Source organism: Numenius arquata, chromosome 3 (assembly GCF_964106895.1).
Source record: "Numenius arquata chromosome 3, bNumArq3.hap1.1, whole genome shotgun sequence".
Taxonomy (NCBI): domain Eukaryota; kingdom Metazoa; phylum Chordata; class Aves; order Charadriiformes; family Scolopacidae; genus Numenius; species Numenius arquata.
Genome location: NC_133578.1, coordinates 32,705,038 through 32,719,693, shown reverse-complemented (window position 1 = coordinate 32,719,693; position 14,656 = coordinate 32,705,038). Strand labels below are relative to the sequence as shown.

General features: G+C 35.1%; 1 protein-coding gene across 1 annotated transcript in view; it reads right to left on the bottom strand.

Annotated features, from left to right (window-relative positions):
- The window catches only part of DNAH7 (dynein axonemal heavy chain 7), a 110,679-nt gene extending 96,023 nt beyond the window's left edge, over positions 1 to 14,656 (bottom strand). The window contains exons 1-12 of the mRNA XM_074145819.1: positions 14,519 to 14,656; positions 12,153 to 12,218; positions 11,571 to 11,679; positions 11,305 to 11,458; positions 10,848 to 10,941; positions 9,470 to 9,650; positions 8,540 to 8,615; positions 7,793 to 7,918; positions 6,151 to 6,270; positions 4,459 to 4,642; positions 2,188 to 2,367; positions 599 to 874 (exon numbers count right to left, since the gene is read on the bottom strand). Of these exons, the coding sequence (XP_074001920.1) occupies positions 599 to 874; positions 2,188 to 2,367; positions 4,459 to 4,642; positions 6,151 to 6,270; positions 7,793 to 7,918; positions 8,540 to 8,615; positions 9,470 to 9,650; positions 10,848 to 10,941; positions 11,305 to 11,458; positions 11,571 to 11,679; positions 12,153 to 12,218; positions 14,519 to 14,656 (1,704 nt within the window). The remainder of the gene's footprint in view (positions 1 to 598; positions 875 to 2,187; positions 2,368 to 4,458; positions 4,643 to 6,150; positions 6,271 to 7,792; positions 7,919 to 8,539; positions 8,616 to 9,469; positions 9,651 to 10,847; positions 10,942 to 11,304; positions 11,459 to 11,570; positions 11,680 to 12,152; positions 12,219 to 14,518) is intronic.

The following is a 14,656-nucleotide window of genomic DNA, read 5'->3' as shown; positions in this document are numbered from 1 at the left end:
CCTTAAGATTAAAACGGGACTCTGCTTCCCAGTGAGTCTCCGAATCCAACGCCTCCTTTGACTAGCAGGCAAGTCAGTTGACTGCTGCATACAGAAGCTCTCAAGACAGGCCTTTAAGTACTAGTTTCTCCAGAACTTGCACTGAAAACTAGGAGAAAAACAGTTTAAGCAAGACCACTTTAGCCTTCTGGGTTCTTTTTCAGAATGGAAGGACAAAGGATTCTCACCACACAATGTCCTTACAGGGACAAAAAAAAAAAGTAGTTCATGTTAAGGATCCTCTCTCTTAGATTCTTAGAAGCCGTTTTGAGATGGCTGGACCCACACTTTCTCTTACATCTTCACATCTGAGAGGAGCATACTCTGAATGCCTTCCGAGGTCCCAATACCATTTCTAGCAAAAATAATTAAGTTTCACTTAAGCATGGCAAATACTCCCCAGAACTGTTAGCTCTTGAAAAACTTTCTCTGAAAAAAATGATTTTATTTCACTTTAATTATCTCACAGCTAATTATCATCACCTCTTACAACATTCTTAGTACAAAATCAACATTAAAATGATATCCATATATGTTCATGAATATTATTATAATTTACCTTCATAGAAGTGTATTTTATTTCTTTGGCAAGTTTTTGGTACTTTATAATTTCCGTTTTCATTTCTTCAAAGGTATGTTCCTCTGTCAGGAACTGATCAGTATCTTGTTCAGCTTGTTTGTTTATGAGGAAGCTGTATTTATCATACAGCTTTAGATGTTCCACAGGTGCAGCGCTTTGTTTGATAATTTCTTCAATGATCCTTTTCTTATGTTCATCCAAGATCTCATCTAGGATAACAGGCTTCAAGACAGCTGATGAGGACTCACCTTTTGGCTTTGAAAAAAAAAAAAACAAACACACACAAAACCAAACACATTTTCAAATTACAATTGTCTGTAATTCAGTTGTCACAGAAGATAAACAGTATAGAAAAATCAACCTAATGTTACTTTAAAATCTTTCTAATTAAAGTTTGATTAAAAACCTAATTTTCTATATACAGCCACTTACATTCTACTCCCAGATTTTTTTGAATCCTAGGTTACAGATGTTTTCCTCCATCAGGTAAGAAATCAGAGCTGCTTCATTCAGAAACTCAGAAGTCCACATACATATCTACCCAAGCAATTCTATCAACATTTTTAAATTCAATCAAATGGATTTTATTTTCCCTGAACCACAGGCACAACTTCAATTTTGCTATCAACTGATGAATCTGTAACATTAGAAACATGGAAAGCTCTTTTGTGCAACTCCCTAGAAGATTTAAAGCCTTGCTCTTGTGCATTTAGACATGCTTGAGATGCTTGTTTTGTCTTTTCACAGATTATTGATTAGTGCTTCTATAAAGCATAGCACAGTGCTCAGGTTTCTGCTTGGTCACGTGTCCAAGCATATTAACAAAAAAGTTGAGGGCTGGCATCTTTATTTAAAATTCAACTTGGTGGTAAACAGAAAGGGCAACAGAATGTCCAAATGATATTCCTTCAGGAAAAAGAAATGTTCACCTTCCACAGCTCTCTGGAAAACGATCAAGAGGCACCACAGAGCATTACTTTCATTGTACATATATGAAAAATTAAGACCGCTACACTGAAAGTAACATGCTGTTCTAACCTAAGTAGGTACGTTATTATTATTTGACAAAATGTTTTTTACTTAACCTGGACTGCTTCCTGTTTGACCTAATATTTTAATCTGATTGAATGCATAAGCCAACTAAAATATAAATTGCTTAAAAATTATGGCTTCAATTTTTTTTAAAGGATAGTCTACTCAAAAGATTCTATAATCAAAAAGACAGTACCCTTTCCAGTATCAAAATAGAACATATTTTCCAAAATACTGCAGAAATGTGTTTAAAATTTAAATGCATCAATTTTGTTTGTAGTACATTAGTAGTAGCTGTTACATGAAATAACTCATAAAGGAAACTAGCTGATTCTTGCCTTTTTATTTGCTTAGAGAACAGTGATTGGGCCTTTCATTAATAAAATTTAGATTATTTCAGTGTTCTGTATATCCTGAGAGAGTATTATAATATTACTACGTGAGTTCTGACAATAGGGCTATTTATTAAAATACCTAGGAACTAAATGTAGCAACAATATGATAAAACAAAACCCGTGAGGGCTGTAATGTCTTACCCACTTTGAAAACAATTTGGTCTCAACTCTTGGTATATCACTGACAGCTTGAATCATAACAGTATAAACATTCAATAATATATCCTTGTAGTCATTAAAGTCAGGTTCAAATTTAATACCATCATTCTGAAGGATTAGCCTCAGGATAAAACCTGGGTGTTTGCAGGCTTGGACTGATTTCTAACACACACACACACAAAAAAAAGAAAGTAAAATATTAGTTAACTCATGCAGGAAAAGTCAAAAGATCATTAAGAATTACTCCAGCATATGCATTTTAAATTGTCAGGACTTTACTTGCAAATGACATGCCATAATCCTAACAAAAATACTTGCACAAGTAGGAAGTATGTCTCTGATAAAAGTCACATAAACTGTTATTCATTAAGACAAAACACAGGCACAAGAAACATCCTCTATACACCAGGCAACAACTTTTTTAAAGTTGTTTGCATAGGCTGAGGCAGAGTAGCTTTGCAGTAGTAGTCATCAGAAGTGTAGTGATACATGAATTACTGTGTGTACAGCACTCCATCATCTGGAACAGTCACTATGAATCTACTAACATTTTTTAAAAAAAAAAAAAGTGTTACATCCAATTTTATTTGCTAAACAAGAATCTGATACACAAAAACTGAGTATTATGACGGTTATATTTGCAGTATGGATTCCCAAATATTGCAGTATAAAAATTTGTGTATGCTTTTGTCCTTGGTGGCATAATTTGATTCTTCATCCTATCTTTAATCTGGATCAGACATCTCTTAACTTTCCCACATCTGCTAACATATTCTAACTACGCTAAATTTTAATTAGGAAACACGAGGAAGCATTTTATCGCTACCAGGTAGCATAGGATTACCATTAGGAAGGATAAGATTAGTGTCCTCGTTTGAGAGAGACAGGACTAATTTCTCCTCTAATGCCTGGGAAAACTTCACTTTTAGAAGGCTCTGGTGTCCGATTTTGTGAAAGTATTTACTTTATAGCCAGCTATGGTATGCGGGTTTCAAGGCCTCAGAGTCTTCGAGTTAGCCAGGTGCAGGGATGAGGAGCAAGACCTGGGCATTTGACACAAGCTGGCCAACAGGACTACTTCATACCACGAACTTCACAATCAATGTAAATTAGGAAGTTTGCTGAGAAGTTCTCTCTCCCTTGATGGCTGCGATCCTGACAACTTCCCCAGTGCCGGACCCCTAAGGCCTTCCCTTCCTCCTGAAGCCATAGCACTAAGTGTCTGACATTTGCTGTCCACTGCTGGGAGTGCACAGCTTCCTACTGATATAATTGGCTGAGTATAATCCTTGTATATTTTATATTGGTATCAGTATTAATATTGGTGCGTTAGTGTTACCAGTGTTAATCATCTAGTCTTATTTTACTAAATCTGCTTGTATTTCAACCCTTGGATTTCCTTGGTTTTGACCCGATTCCCCTTCCTGTGTGGAGACAGGTCATTGGGAATAATTGTCTGAACTACAATAAATTGTTGTGGGTTCCTCAAACTGTAACAATTAGAAAATAAGTACCTATTACCAACAAGAAGAGAAAAATAGTACTGCAGACATCAAAGGTCACTTAACTCAGAAGTATACAGAGCAATTACAAGGGAGCAGGAATGAAAAATACACACTCTGCTTCCACAACATGATTCTTTACTTCCTTACATTCTCTGCATGTTTTTTCATCAATATTACCTGGAGCCAGAGTTCTGAGGATATTTGATGGCAAGACTCTATAAACAAAAAGCTGAACAAAGATCCAGTTGCACTCCGAGACATCAAATATCAACAAGAAATATTTACCTCTACAACAGACATTGTATTTGAGTTCCTTCTGACTTTTTTCCCCCAAAAAACTATTCTGTCAAAGCATGTAGTAGAAACCTACTAATAGGAGAGAGAAGACTCCTTCACAGATGGGTATTATGGAGAGAGAGAGCATTAGTGCAAGATGCAAATGGCCTTTTTATTAATGAATTTATACTGTATGTCTAATGGACTGCCATATGTTCTTGAGGACATCAGATTTAAAATATGTTCGTATCTCCCTTCTTACATGACAAAAAAATCCCACTATTTTAAATCTACTTAATTAATAATGCATTCCTAAAATATTACTTTTTTTTTCTAGAAGTCATCTGCCACTAGGCTTGATACTTTTTTTTTTCTCCTATCATTTTTTTCAAAAGAAACAAAATTAACAGGAAATAAATTGTATATACATGGATAAACAATGCTGCTAGTAAGCGTATGAAAGACTACTTACTGCTGGTTGAACAATTAAATCTGTAAAGTCTTGAATTGAATGTAAAAGTAAATGTTGCAGTTGACGAGTCATTAAAGTGGCAGCACAAGCGAAGAAAGACTCTAATATAGTGATGCTGGCATTGCTGGGTACTTGTTTTTGTTTATTACCTTGGTAAAAGATTTTCTGCACTTCTGGAAACCACCTTAAAAGAACACAATAATTTTAATTTTTCAAGTTATTAGCATGAATAAATGTGTTTTAGCATGTTGTTTCAAGTTAATTGCGATAAATGCTTTATTACATGCAGTTAAGAGATGCTGCAGCATACTTGGAAAACTATAGTTTAACTTAAGTAGATCATATGGTAGTATCTTTAAATTCTAAAGAATCATGTCTCTGAAAATGTTATCTAGTATTATGGAACCATATTTAAAATGTAAGATATTATGATAGACAGATTTGCTATCTCCTATTTCTCAGGCCAAAAAGGCTTCACAGATAGCACACTTAAGTCCCAGAGATTGTGCAGTTTATTATGCATCCTTGTAACCTCAGCAGATGTTAAGATGCGAAAGTAATCCAAAGGCAATTCTGCCCAGTTACAACCAAACTGAAATGCTCTGGCATTGTTGGAAAATAGGAAGGAAAGAAGTGTGCAGCAGAAAGAGCAGAACAGTACCATCAAGGTCAGAAAGAAATACATCCGAAAATGGTAAAGGCAATATGTAACAAAGTCACAGACAAGTACAGAAATAAAAACTTTCAATGTTAACAGAACGAAAAAAACAAGTGTCAGAGACTATAGTAGTCTCAACAGTTGTATTATTTAATTAAAACCTGAAATAGTAGAAGTGCAGTAATACATAACTGCAGGAATCAAGCATTACTGGTTAAAGAAAGATCAGATGCATACAAACAATACAGTTTGGCCACAAATATCTAAAAAAGACCTAGTAATTTTGATGCTTTATTTGAAAACATAACTGCAGCAAACTGAGCGCACTACCAAGAAAACTGTCTTCTTTTTAAAACATCTCAGACCAAATATACAAACATTATGATATCCAAATATTTCACTTTTGAAAAATCTTAATCATACCCTCTAAAGTCAACAGATCTCATTAATACAACATTTCTCAGATGACTCTATTCTCATAAACAGCTTCAAAACTGAGAATACGCAAACTGAAATTCCAAAACTATCAACAGATGTTCTACAGAGATACTGTTACTGATGCGATACTAAGTTCATCTTCCTATGAGAGAGAGACTTTCTTTGTGTGAAGTAGGGATGGGGCAAGTCTTACAAAATTCGTATCACAGGTTGTATTCCAAAATGTCAGAAATTATTGACAGTAGCAACGTATTTTCTCACTTATCCAACACCAACAAGACCACGAAATAAAAGCTTTTGTCGGAACAGACCAAAACACATATATTGTTAATATCTCTCTAAGAAGCGAGCAAAATACGTCACACCAAAATGCAGAATAAGAAAACTGCACAGATCATGATAACACAATATTTACACAGCAGTTTTCGTTCATAGGCCTCAAAGCATTTCACAACACTGCATCTCTGTCTTTACTGTGTATTATTAAAACGGGCCATTCCTTCTCTCTCCAGAAAGTTCAGAGTTTCAAAAGCAGTTGAAGAAAAAGTTAAAAATTTCCCTATAGCTTAAAAAAATATGGATACACTGGATCATACTTCTTCAATAAAATCGCTTTGCATTTTCCAGTTTCTTTCATGACTGTATTCTGGAAAAATGAGAGTTCCTCAGCTTCTTGTTTGTTGTGAAATATTTCTGTATCAAGAAGGCGTAAATTTCTGAAACAGAATATAACATGAATATTTTAGAAGCACATTTGCTGTATCTTGGTTTTATTCTTTTGTTTCCATAAAACTTTTTTCATACTTCACATTTCAAACATAAAGGGTTATTAAGCACATTTTAAACACTTTAAAATAATGTTATTTTCAGAAATCAGATTCTGTTGTTTCAGAACAACCAAATATAAGTGATGAAGTACTGTCTGTATGCATGGTCTTCAACTGAAGTAGTAATTACTAGTTTTGATTAATAACTATTTTCAGAATCAGAGTTTGTATATATGTTACTCATTATATATAGGATCAAACATTAAAATTTCTGAATGCATTAAATAGTATTCCTTTCTAGGACTGGGTGGATTTTTGCAAATATTATAAAATAATCTAGAAATAAATAAACAAACATCTAAACCTAGCTTCAAAATAATTTTCAGTTTTTATATTTTTAAAAACATTGTCTGAATTCTGTCTCCTACTTAGCAGATACAACATAAATAAATAAAAAAAACCCAACAACAACAACAACAAAAAAAAACCAAACTCATAAAACACTCCCTGCAACTTCTTATAGCACCTGGCCTGGACAGGTCAGTTCATTCTCTTTTGCATCACCAGCCAAGAAGTAAGCAAGCAGTTTTGTCTACTCTGGGAAGCAGAAAATAGCAGCCCATCTAACGCCTTTTTCCCTTGTTAATCAAATAAGAGGAAAAAACATAAACGCCCCACTAGGCAAGACAGTGACCCTTCTCTTCTTGGGAGTCAAACTGTTTTGAATATTCTACCCTGAGAAAGACTGAAAAAAAGGTGTCAAATTTAAATAGAAATTAAGGGACTACACTAAAAGCAAGAAAGATTATTTTAAAAAATGGAAGTTTTTTTTTTAAAAATTATTTTTCAAACATATCAGAAGCAGGAAGCCTGCCAGAGTCTAAGATAATAAAGAAAAAAAAAAAAGAAAAAGAGGCCTTAGAGAAGATAAGATCATAGCAGCTCCATTCTGGAGCCTTTCTATACAATGAACGTGGTGTCTCAAACTGAACTGTTAGTGGAACAGGCTGTAGAAGAAAAACAAACCAAATAAGAAAATTACAAATTGCCAGGTCCAGATGGCATTTCACCCAAGCTCTGAAGAAAATAAAGTACAAAACAGCTAAACTATTCAACTTGCATGTGTAGCTTCTTGTTTAAAACTGCCTAGATACCGAAGGAAATGAAGACGGCAAAGAATTCCATGTGATTTCTGAGAGAGTACAGATAAGAAACCTCGACCTCTATAGCAGAAAAGTTGGCAGAAACTCTTCAAAGCATAAAGGTAGAGGGAAAACAGACAAATATATTTGTGATAATGGCTTTTGAACAATGCCATCATATTTATGATCAGTGTTCAGATGCATACATTGTAGCAGTCCCAATTTTAATGGGGCAACTTGAAAATCTTGAGATGCCACCATCCATTATTTCCCTATATAGATTCTGAAGTCATCAAGCAGCTGACCTAAGAGATACAGAAAACACTTACTTAAATGAGGTCTCCCATAAGTTCAGAACAGCAAGCATTGAAGGATTTATTGCATGCAAATTTTCTTTCAGGTAACTGCGTGCTGACAAGAAAGACTTGTTCCAAGGTTTTGGCACTACTGCTATTCTAGAAAAAACAAAACAAAACAAAAATACAAAAACCAAAACCAAAAAACCAAACACAAAACAAACAAGAAACAGTAGGATGAACGTAGCTTTGCTAAGAAGCAAAATATTTATACATTTACTTTAATTGTTTGCAACCCAGAAAGCACAGAATTCAGGTGATAAATCTAGTTTTCTGCTCATTATTCAGATATCAAAAGAAAAAGTCTTCAAATATCAATCACTGTTTAAAAAAAGAAATTATATGAGAAATACTGGCCAAATCCTAAGAGATCTGTAATCTATTCATGGTTCCTTATATTTAGCATGTAATAAAATCATTACACATATATAATGAATTTAGTTAATTAATATGCAATTTTCTACAATACACTTATCCTTATTACATCAAATCTGTAAAAACTCATGAATTTAGAGCCTTTTCATAAATTCAGTTGATCTGCTTTCAAATTTTTAAAAACAAGCTATTTTGGAGGGGCGGTATATACTTATAGCCTTTTTTTTTTTTCTTTAAAAATTGTTGCAATTTTCTACTGCTACCACTATTAACACTGATCCTTATACATGCTATTCTACCCCACTGTTTTCTAGTCAGTGTTTTTGAATAAATATATTTTCTTACTCTTCACGATGAGGCAGAAGAAAATCCTTTTTCTTGTCTTCATCTTTTTCCCTGCTGTCTCTTAAAACAAAGTCAACTGAAAAAAGGGGGGGGGAGAAAGAAAAGAAGGCCAAAATAAGCTTAGCAAAGATACAGAATCATATAATCACTTATGTTGGAAAAGACCCTTAAGATTGTTGAGTCTGATCTCAGAGTAAACCTAACATTGCCAACCAACTCCACCACAAACCACGTCCCAATGCGCCAGGGATGGTGACTCAACCGCTTTCCTGGGCAGCCTGTTTCAATGTCTGCCAACCCTTTTGTGAAGATTTTTTTCCTAATATCCAATCTAAACCTCCCCTGGGGCAACTTGAGGCTATTTCCTCTTGTCTTATCACTTGTTACTGGGGAGAAGAGACCAACACCCATCTTGCTACAACCTCCTTTCAGGTAGTTGTAGTGAGTGATAAGGATTGCCATGAGCCTCCTTTTTTCCAGGCTAAACAACCCCAGTTCCCTCAGTCGCTTCTCATAAGACTTGTTCTCTAGACCTTTCACCAGCTTTATTGCTCTTTGGACATGCTCCAGTACCTCAATGTCTCAAGCAAAATGTTCAAAAGCACAACTCACTGAGATGAACAATTTTATCTAGATATACACGAAAAGGGATTTAGGAGAAAGCTATACAATTAACTAGGGATTTATAAAATAAAGTGTTTTTTAAAAGTGTTGAAAGATTAAAAATACTGAATAATATTAGCTTTGGTCATTACAAGGATAAGAAAACCTGAGTATTCTTTTTATTAAAGTGTGCCTCTAACATCCAGGAGAGCACTTTTATATAACTCTTCCAAAACGGTAGCTTTCAGCAGTGAACAGCACTTAACAACAAATACTTCTCAATATTACAACTTAGGAGAAAATGCAAGTAAACTCCCAGAAATCTACCTATAGCCTTTTTTACACTCAAAAGATAGTCTTCTTTCATTTCATCAGTCAGCGAATGTATACTTTCATCAAGGACTTTCAGATGTTGTGGAATTAAAGCTAAGACGTGGTCTAGCCACGATTCATCCAGTGGGGCCACATTTGCTGTATCAATTCCATGGCGAATGTAATAGTAGTATTTCTGCAGGATAAAAGAGTAAGATGCATCAGTTAAATCCAGCACTAGAAAGACATTGTTACTACAGGTTTAGCTAGAGATACGGGCTTATTTAGTAAAAATAGATGAAATTAATACTAAGTACTGATTTATGTTGCAAATTACATATACAACACTAAATTTGATGTAAGTATCTTCATCAGCCTGCCAAACACTAGTTGGTAGAATAACGATAAAAAGCTGTCTAGATAGAAAAACAGGGTATAGCGGCATAAGCCTCATTCCATTTCTCTGATAAGAGCTAAATAACAAAAATGTTACTGAAGAATGAACATAACTCACAGAAATCTGGCTTTCGTTTTGGTTTTGCTTTTACAATTTTACAATTCTGGGGAGACGCCTCTCCTTTGCACTGTCCCAGTAGCAACCTTTTCCTTAAATAAATTTTAAATTCATCTGTCTCATCATTCCAGTGCTGCCATTGTTACCCATTAGCTCTGGGGCTGGATCACATGTTCAAAAAGAAAGCCATGCATTCTGCAGAGTTTTGCATGGATATACAACGTACAGCTAATGCATTGCTTCAGAATATGAATGTATAACCACAAATAAGTACATCTGCTTGTATGCCAGCGTTTACTTTGGCACATGTAATCTGATTAACAAAACCTCAGAGCATTAAAGGAAACATAGATGAAGAAATATATCAGCCAAAATTCAAAGAAATGCAGAATGGAATATAAACTGGAAGAGTACCAATGTCATGAAGTAACACATGAATTTATTTCAATCAATTTATCCCCAAATGAACTTAATATATTTTAAATAGATTTTGTATACAAAATTGTGTATACAATTGTGTCATACAAGGTATCTTAAACCAGAATGAGAATTAAGAACATCCTAGATTTTAGATGAGGGTAATCCAAAGAGAACTGTTTTACGGCTTCTGTCTGCTCAGATAAGGCAGCGCATCTGCCCTTGCAAGTCATTCTCACCTTCAGTAAGTGTAGAAAAGATTAATTGATTACTTCCTGACATTGGTTATCCTCAAGTTTCTATTCCATTCTGCAATTCTTTGAATCATCCATACATTCCTAATGCTCCATTCTCAACAGTAACACTATAAATAATATTTTGTGTCAATCATCTCATCAATATTTACAATAAATGACTGACACTGTATTTAATTTAATACTCTAGAAAACAGTCTTTAGCTACCAATATATCTTTCTCTATTGGTGTAGAAGAAACTGCTCTTGGAGACTGGGTTCCATCAAGGGATGGAAGCTGTTCTTCAGTAAGGTCTTGCTGTCTGAGACAAAAAAAAAAAAAAAAAAAAAAAGTAGTATGCATCACATTCTTCAGATACATTTTACCGGCATAAGTAATATATGGCCATCCTACATGTCAGTTGTGAACAAATGAAACAAAAAAAAAAAATTAACTGCCAAAACTTTACGATGAACACAAGACATTCTGATTCAAAAAGAATACTGTACCACGTGACTAAGTTTGTATTTTACCTGCTAAGGTTCAGCTTTTTAAATTGGTGATATAATTCATGCTCATATACATATTTTCAATTTGCAATCAAAATTTTAAAATAATTTAATTTAGAAATTTGGTTCATGTCTCAAGAAGAAAAAACACATTATTCAAAGGTAAGGAAACTCACAATATAATGTTAACAAGAGCACTTCTGAAACTTTCATGGGTTTTTTTCAGATGACTGCTGCTCTGCAATGTAGAAGTTGATGGTCCAGCACTTGCTTCGTTATCTCTAGAATCCTGTCTCTTGTGTCTGTTGCATCTGACCTTCAAATATTCTCCTTGCAGAAAATACATTTTGAAATTAAGTTTTAAAAAAAAAATTGAAATGTATCACACATATTTATGTTTCTGAGAGGTTTTCTTTAGTAGTACTGAAAATGTTAACCTTACCTGGTGAATACTTGTTTTTTAGAGTAAACTCATTTGACTCGTCATCTTTCTGTTCTTTGCTCAGGCAGAATGAAGGACAAGTCTGCTGCCATAGTGGTTTAGACCTTGCCTGGAATAAGTATTTTATATTTTAGGTTTACACTTCTTGTAGGTGCTACAAGATTTCTTAAATACAGTAAATAAAAGAAACTGTAGCCTAATATACAGCAGGAATAAGGCAGCATAAAAATGACACAATAAACAACTACCTATATGTTGCCCTCAAATTCTAAATATCCAGATAATTAGAGACAAGCGTTTTAAACTTATATGTAAATATTTGTAAACTCTCTAGTTTTATGCCTTACTTAAATATTTTCAAAGTTGTTCAAATACTCCACTTTCAGTGTTTTCCAAATACTGAACTATAAACAATGCTCCAAATACAGACATAATACACATATATAACATACATACACAGTGCAGATAGAGAGAGAATATATACTTCAGCATATATTTGAATGAGAACCATGGTCTTTATATAACCATGCTGTGACACATATTTGAAAATGCAAGAATACAAAAACAAGCCAACAAAACTACCTGAGACAATTGTGGTAGTAAGTTCACTGCTCCCTTTGCCAACCTCTCTTTGCCAGTTGGACTGGGCTTGGGAAAAAAAAATAAAGGAAAATCACAACTAGACATTTAAACTACTACTAATATTAGACTTACGGGAATACTTAAAACTTGTAACCTAGCTATAATTCCATTTTTAAACTCTTCTATAATAATTTTTACACATATAATTTCATATCACTTTCCCTTTTCTTTCTGGAGTGTTTCCATGCAGAATTCAGCTGTCTCAAATGCCTTTGAAAAAATCACAGCTCTGAACAATTAATTTTAGGCCAGGAAGCACTTGTGTTACCTTTTTGCCAAGATATACATTAAAGCATTATGAGAAATCATGAAATAATACAAATAAATATTTAAATTTTTTATTCCCTTTCTTCAGTCAACATTTTTTTTAAAACAGAAAATGCTCTTTTTTTTTTTTTCTAATCCATAATCTTTCATTTAAAAGCGTCAAGCATTTTCTGCTTTTTCACAATGCTGATCCCTCAGAATCAGACATAAAAGCTGTCTGTCCAAAAGCACCCTCTGACCATGCCCCAGACCCTGGCTAGCACATTTTAGCAAGTACCTTGCTACAAACAAACAAGACAATCTAGTTGTAAAGTTATTTAAAATTGGCTCTAACGCAACTGCCTTTGGCTATTGTAGTTCTCCTGTTTTGTACCACCACCAATACCGCTGGCACTGCCCACACGGCCTCCTTCCATGCAGCTGCACTTGCAGTAATACATGTCTATGCTACTGCTTTGCGTCTTACGCAAAGGCTATAACGGAGGAAAGATCCAAAGCACAGAAAGTTTGTGTAGATATACCTGAGCTGCCCTGAAACAAGTGGAGTTGGCTATCATTTGCAATACAATTGCTGTGATGTAGAACTCACACAAGTTTTAGGCACTTAGTTATTTACATGAATTTTGCAGTCAAGGATTAACTTTGGCAATCAATTCTCAAGTGAGCCAAAAACCAAATCAGGCTCCAAAGAAAACCTCCTTCAAAATAAAGGAATCTGACAATGACAAATATAGACATTCATTATCAGTTGTTAGCAACCTCTTTAGTGGGACACTCATAAACTAATCTGTGGTCCAATTTACAAAAAAGAAGCAAACTCATGCCAGCTCTAAGGAGTTCTCCCCTGAACGTGATGGGGAGAAACTCCTTGACTACGACTAGCTGCAAGAGGGAGTCGTACAAAATGTTTTAATTTACTTGTTTCAAAATAAACAGCACTACTCTTCCAATAAACAAAAGATCCATCCTCCTCCATTCTCTCCCCAAATGAGATTAAACACATCTGGCTTCCCTTTGAATAGAGCTCAAAATACCTGGAATTAAAGTACTCTAAACACCAAGCAGGCCAATTTTGCTATTTTTAATCTAGCTTTTTGGCAATCACAAAAAAAGTGTCTGAAGACTTTGCCACAATAACCAAGTACCTCTTTCAGTCCCCCATTTAATGCTCTTGGCCAGTTTATCTTCCAGTTAGGCATTGCCCATGTGCAAGGTTTTTCACACATCGAAATTCTAACACCCATAACAGTCTCACAGTCTGCAGCAACACAGACGATGAACTTATTTCTGCATAAATGAACAAAAAGCAGTATTATAACCAATACAGAAAGATTTACTTGACAAGCCTGCTTTTTGTCTGGTAATTGGAGCAGTTGTAACTCTACTGGGAAAACATGAAGCCATGTATTTCTTTGTAGTCTAATATATTCAACTGCAAAAAGATTCCTAATACAGAACACGTAACAGCTACCAGTCTTTTGTAATACTAGCATGAATACATCTCCTAATAGTGTATTCACACTGCATTCGCATAGAACTATTGCTTACCAAGCCAATGAGCCTATAGGATGCAGCAAAGCCTATAGACAGAGTTTGGATTGGTTTGGATACAGCTCTATACAAACGCGCTTGGATAGAATCATAGGAAAAAAAAAAATAGGCTGAAAATGGCCTCTGATGATCCGCTCTCCTTCTCAAAGCAGTGCTAATTACAAAAAGTTAGGTCAGATTCCAGAGGGCCACAGTTGAGATTTGAAGGTCTCTAAAGCCACTGCCTGTCTGGGCAACCTTCTCCCTTGCATCTCACTGTGAAGAATGTGATCCTTATGCCTAGTCAGAACTTCCCTCCCTGCAACTTGAGAGCGCTGCCTCTCCTCCTCCTACTGCACAGCACCAAGAGGAATCTGGCACCATTTTCTCTCTAGTTCAGGCACTGGAAGACAGCAACTACATTCCTCTGCCACCCTCTCTTCTCCAAGCTGAACACGTAACAGTTCCCTCAGACTCTCCTCATACACCAAGTGCTCCAGACCCCTAACCATCCCAGTGGTGATATGATGGACTCTGGTTTGTCCAGAGTCCATCAACTGCTGGACCAGAGCTGGCTCAGGCAAAGTCACCTTAGGTGGTTCTGATCCTTGAGTATAGACATGCTCTTTGTTGTTCGTGTCTTGCAT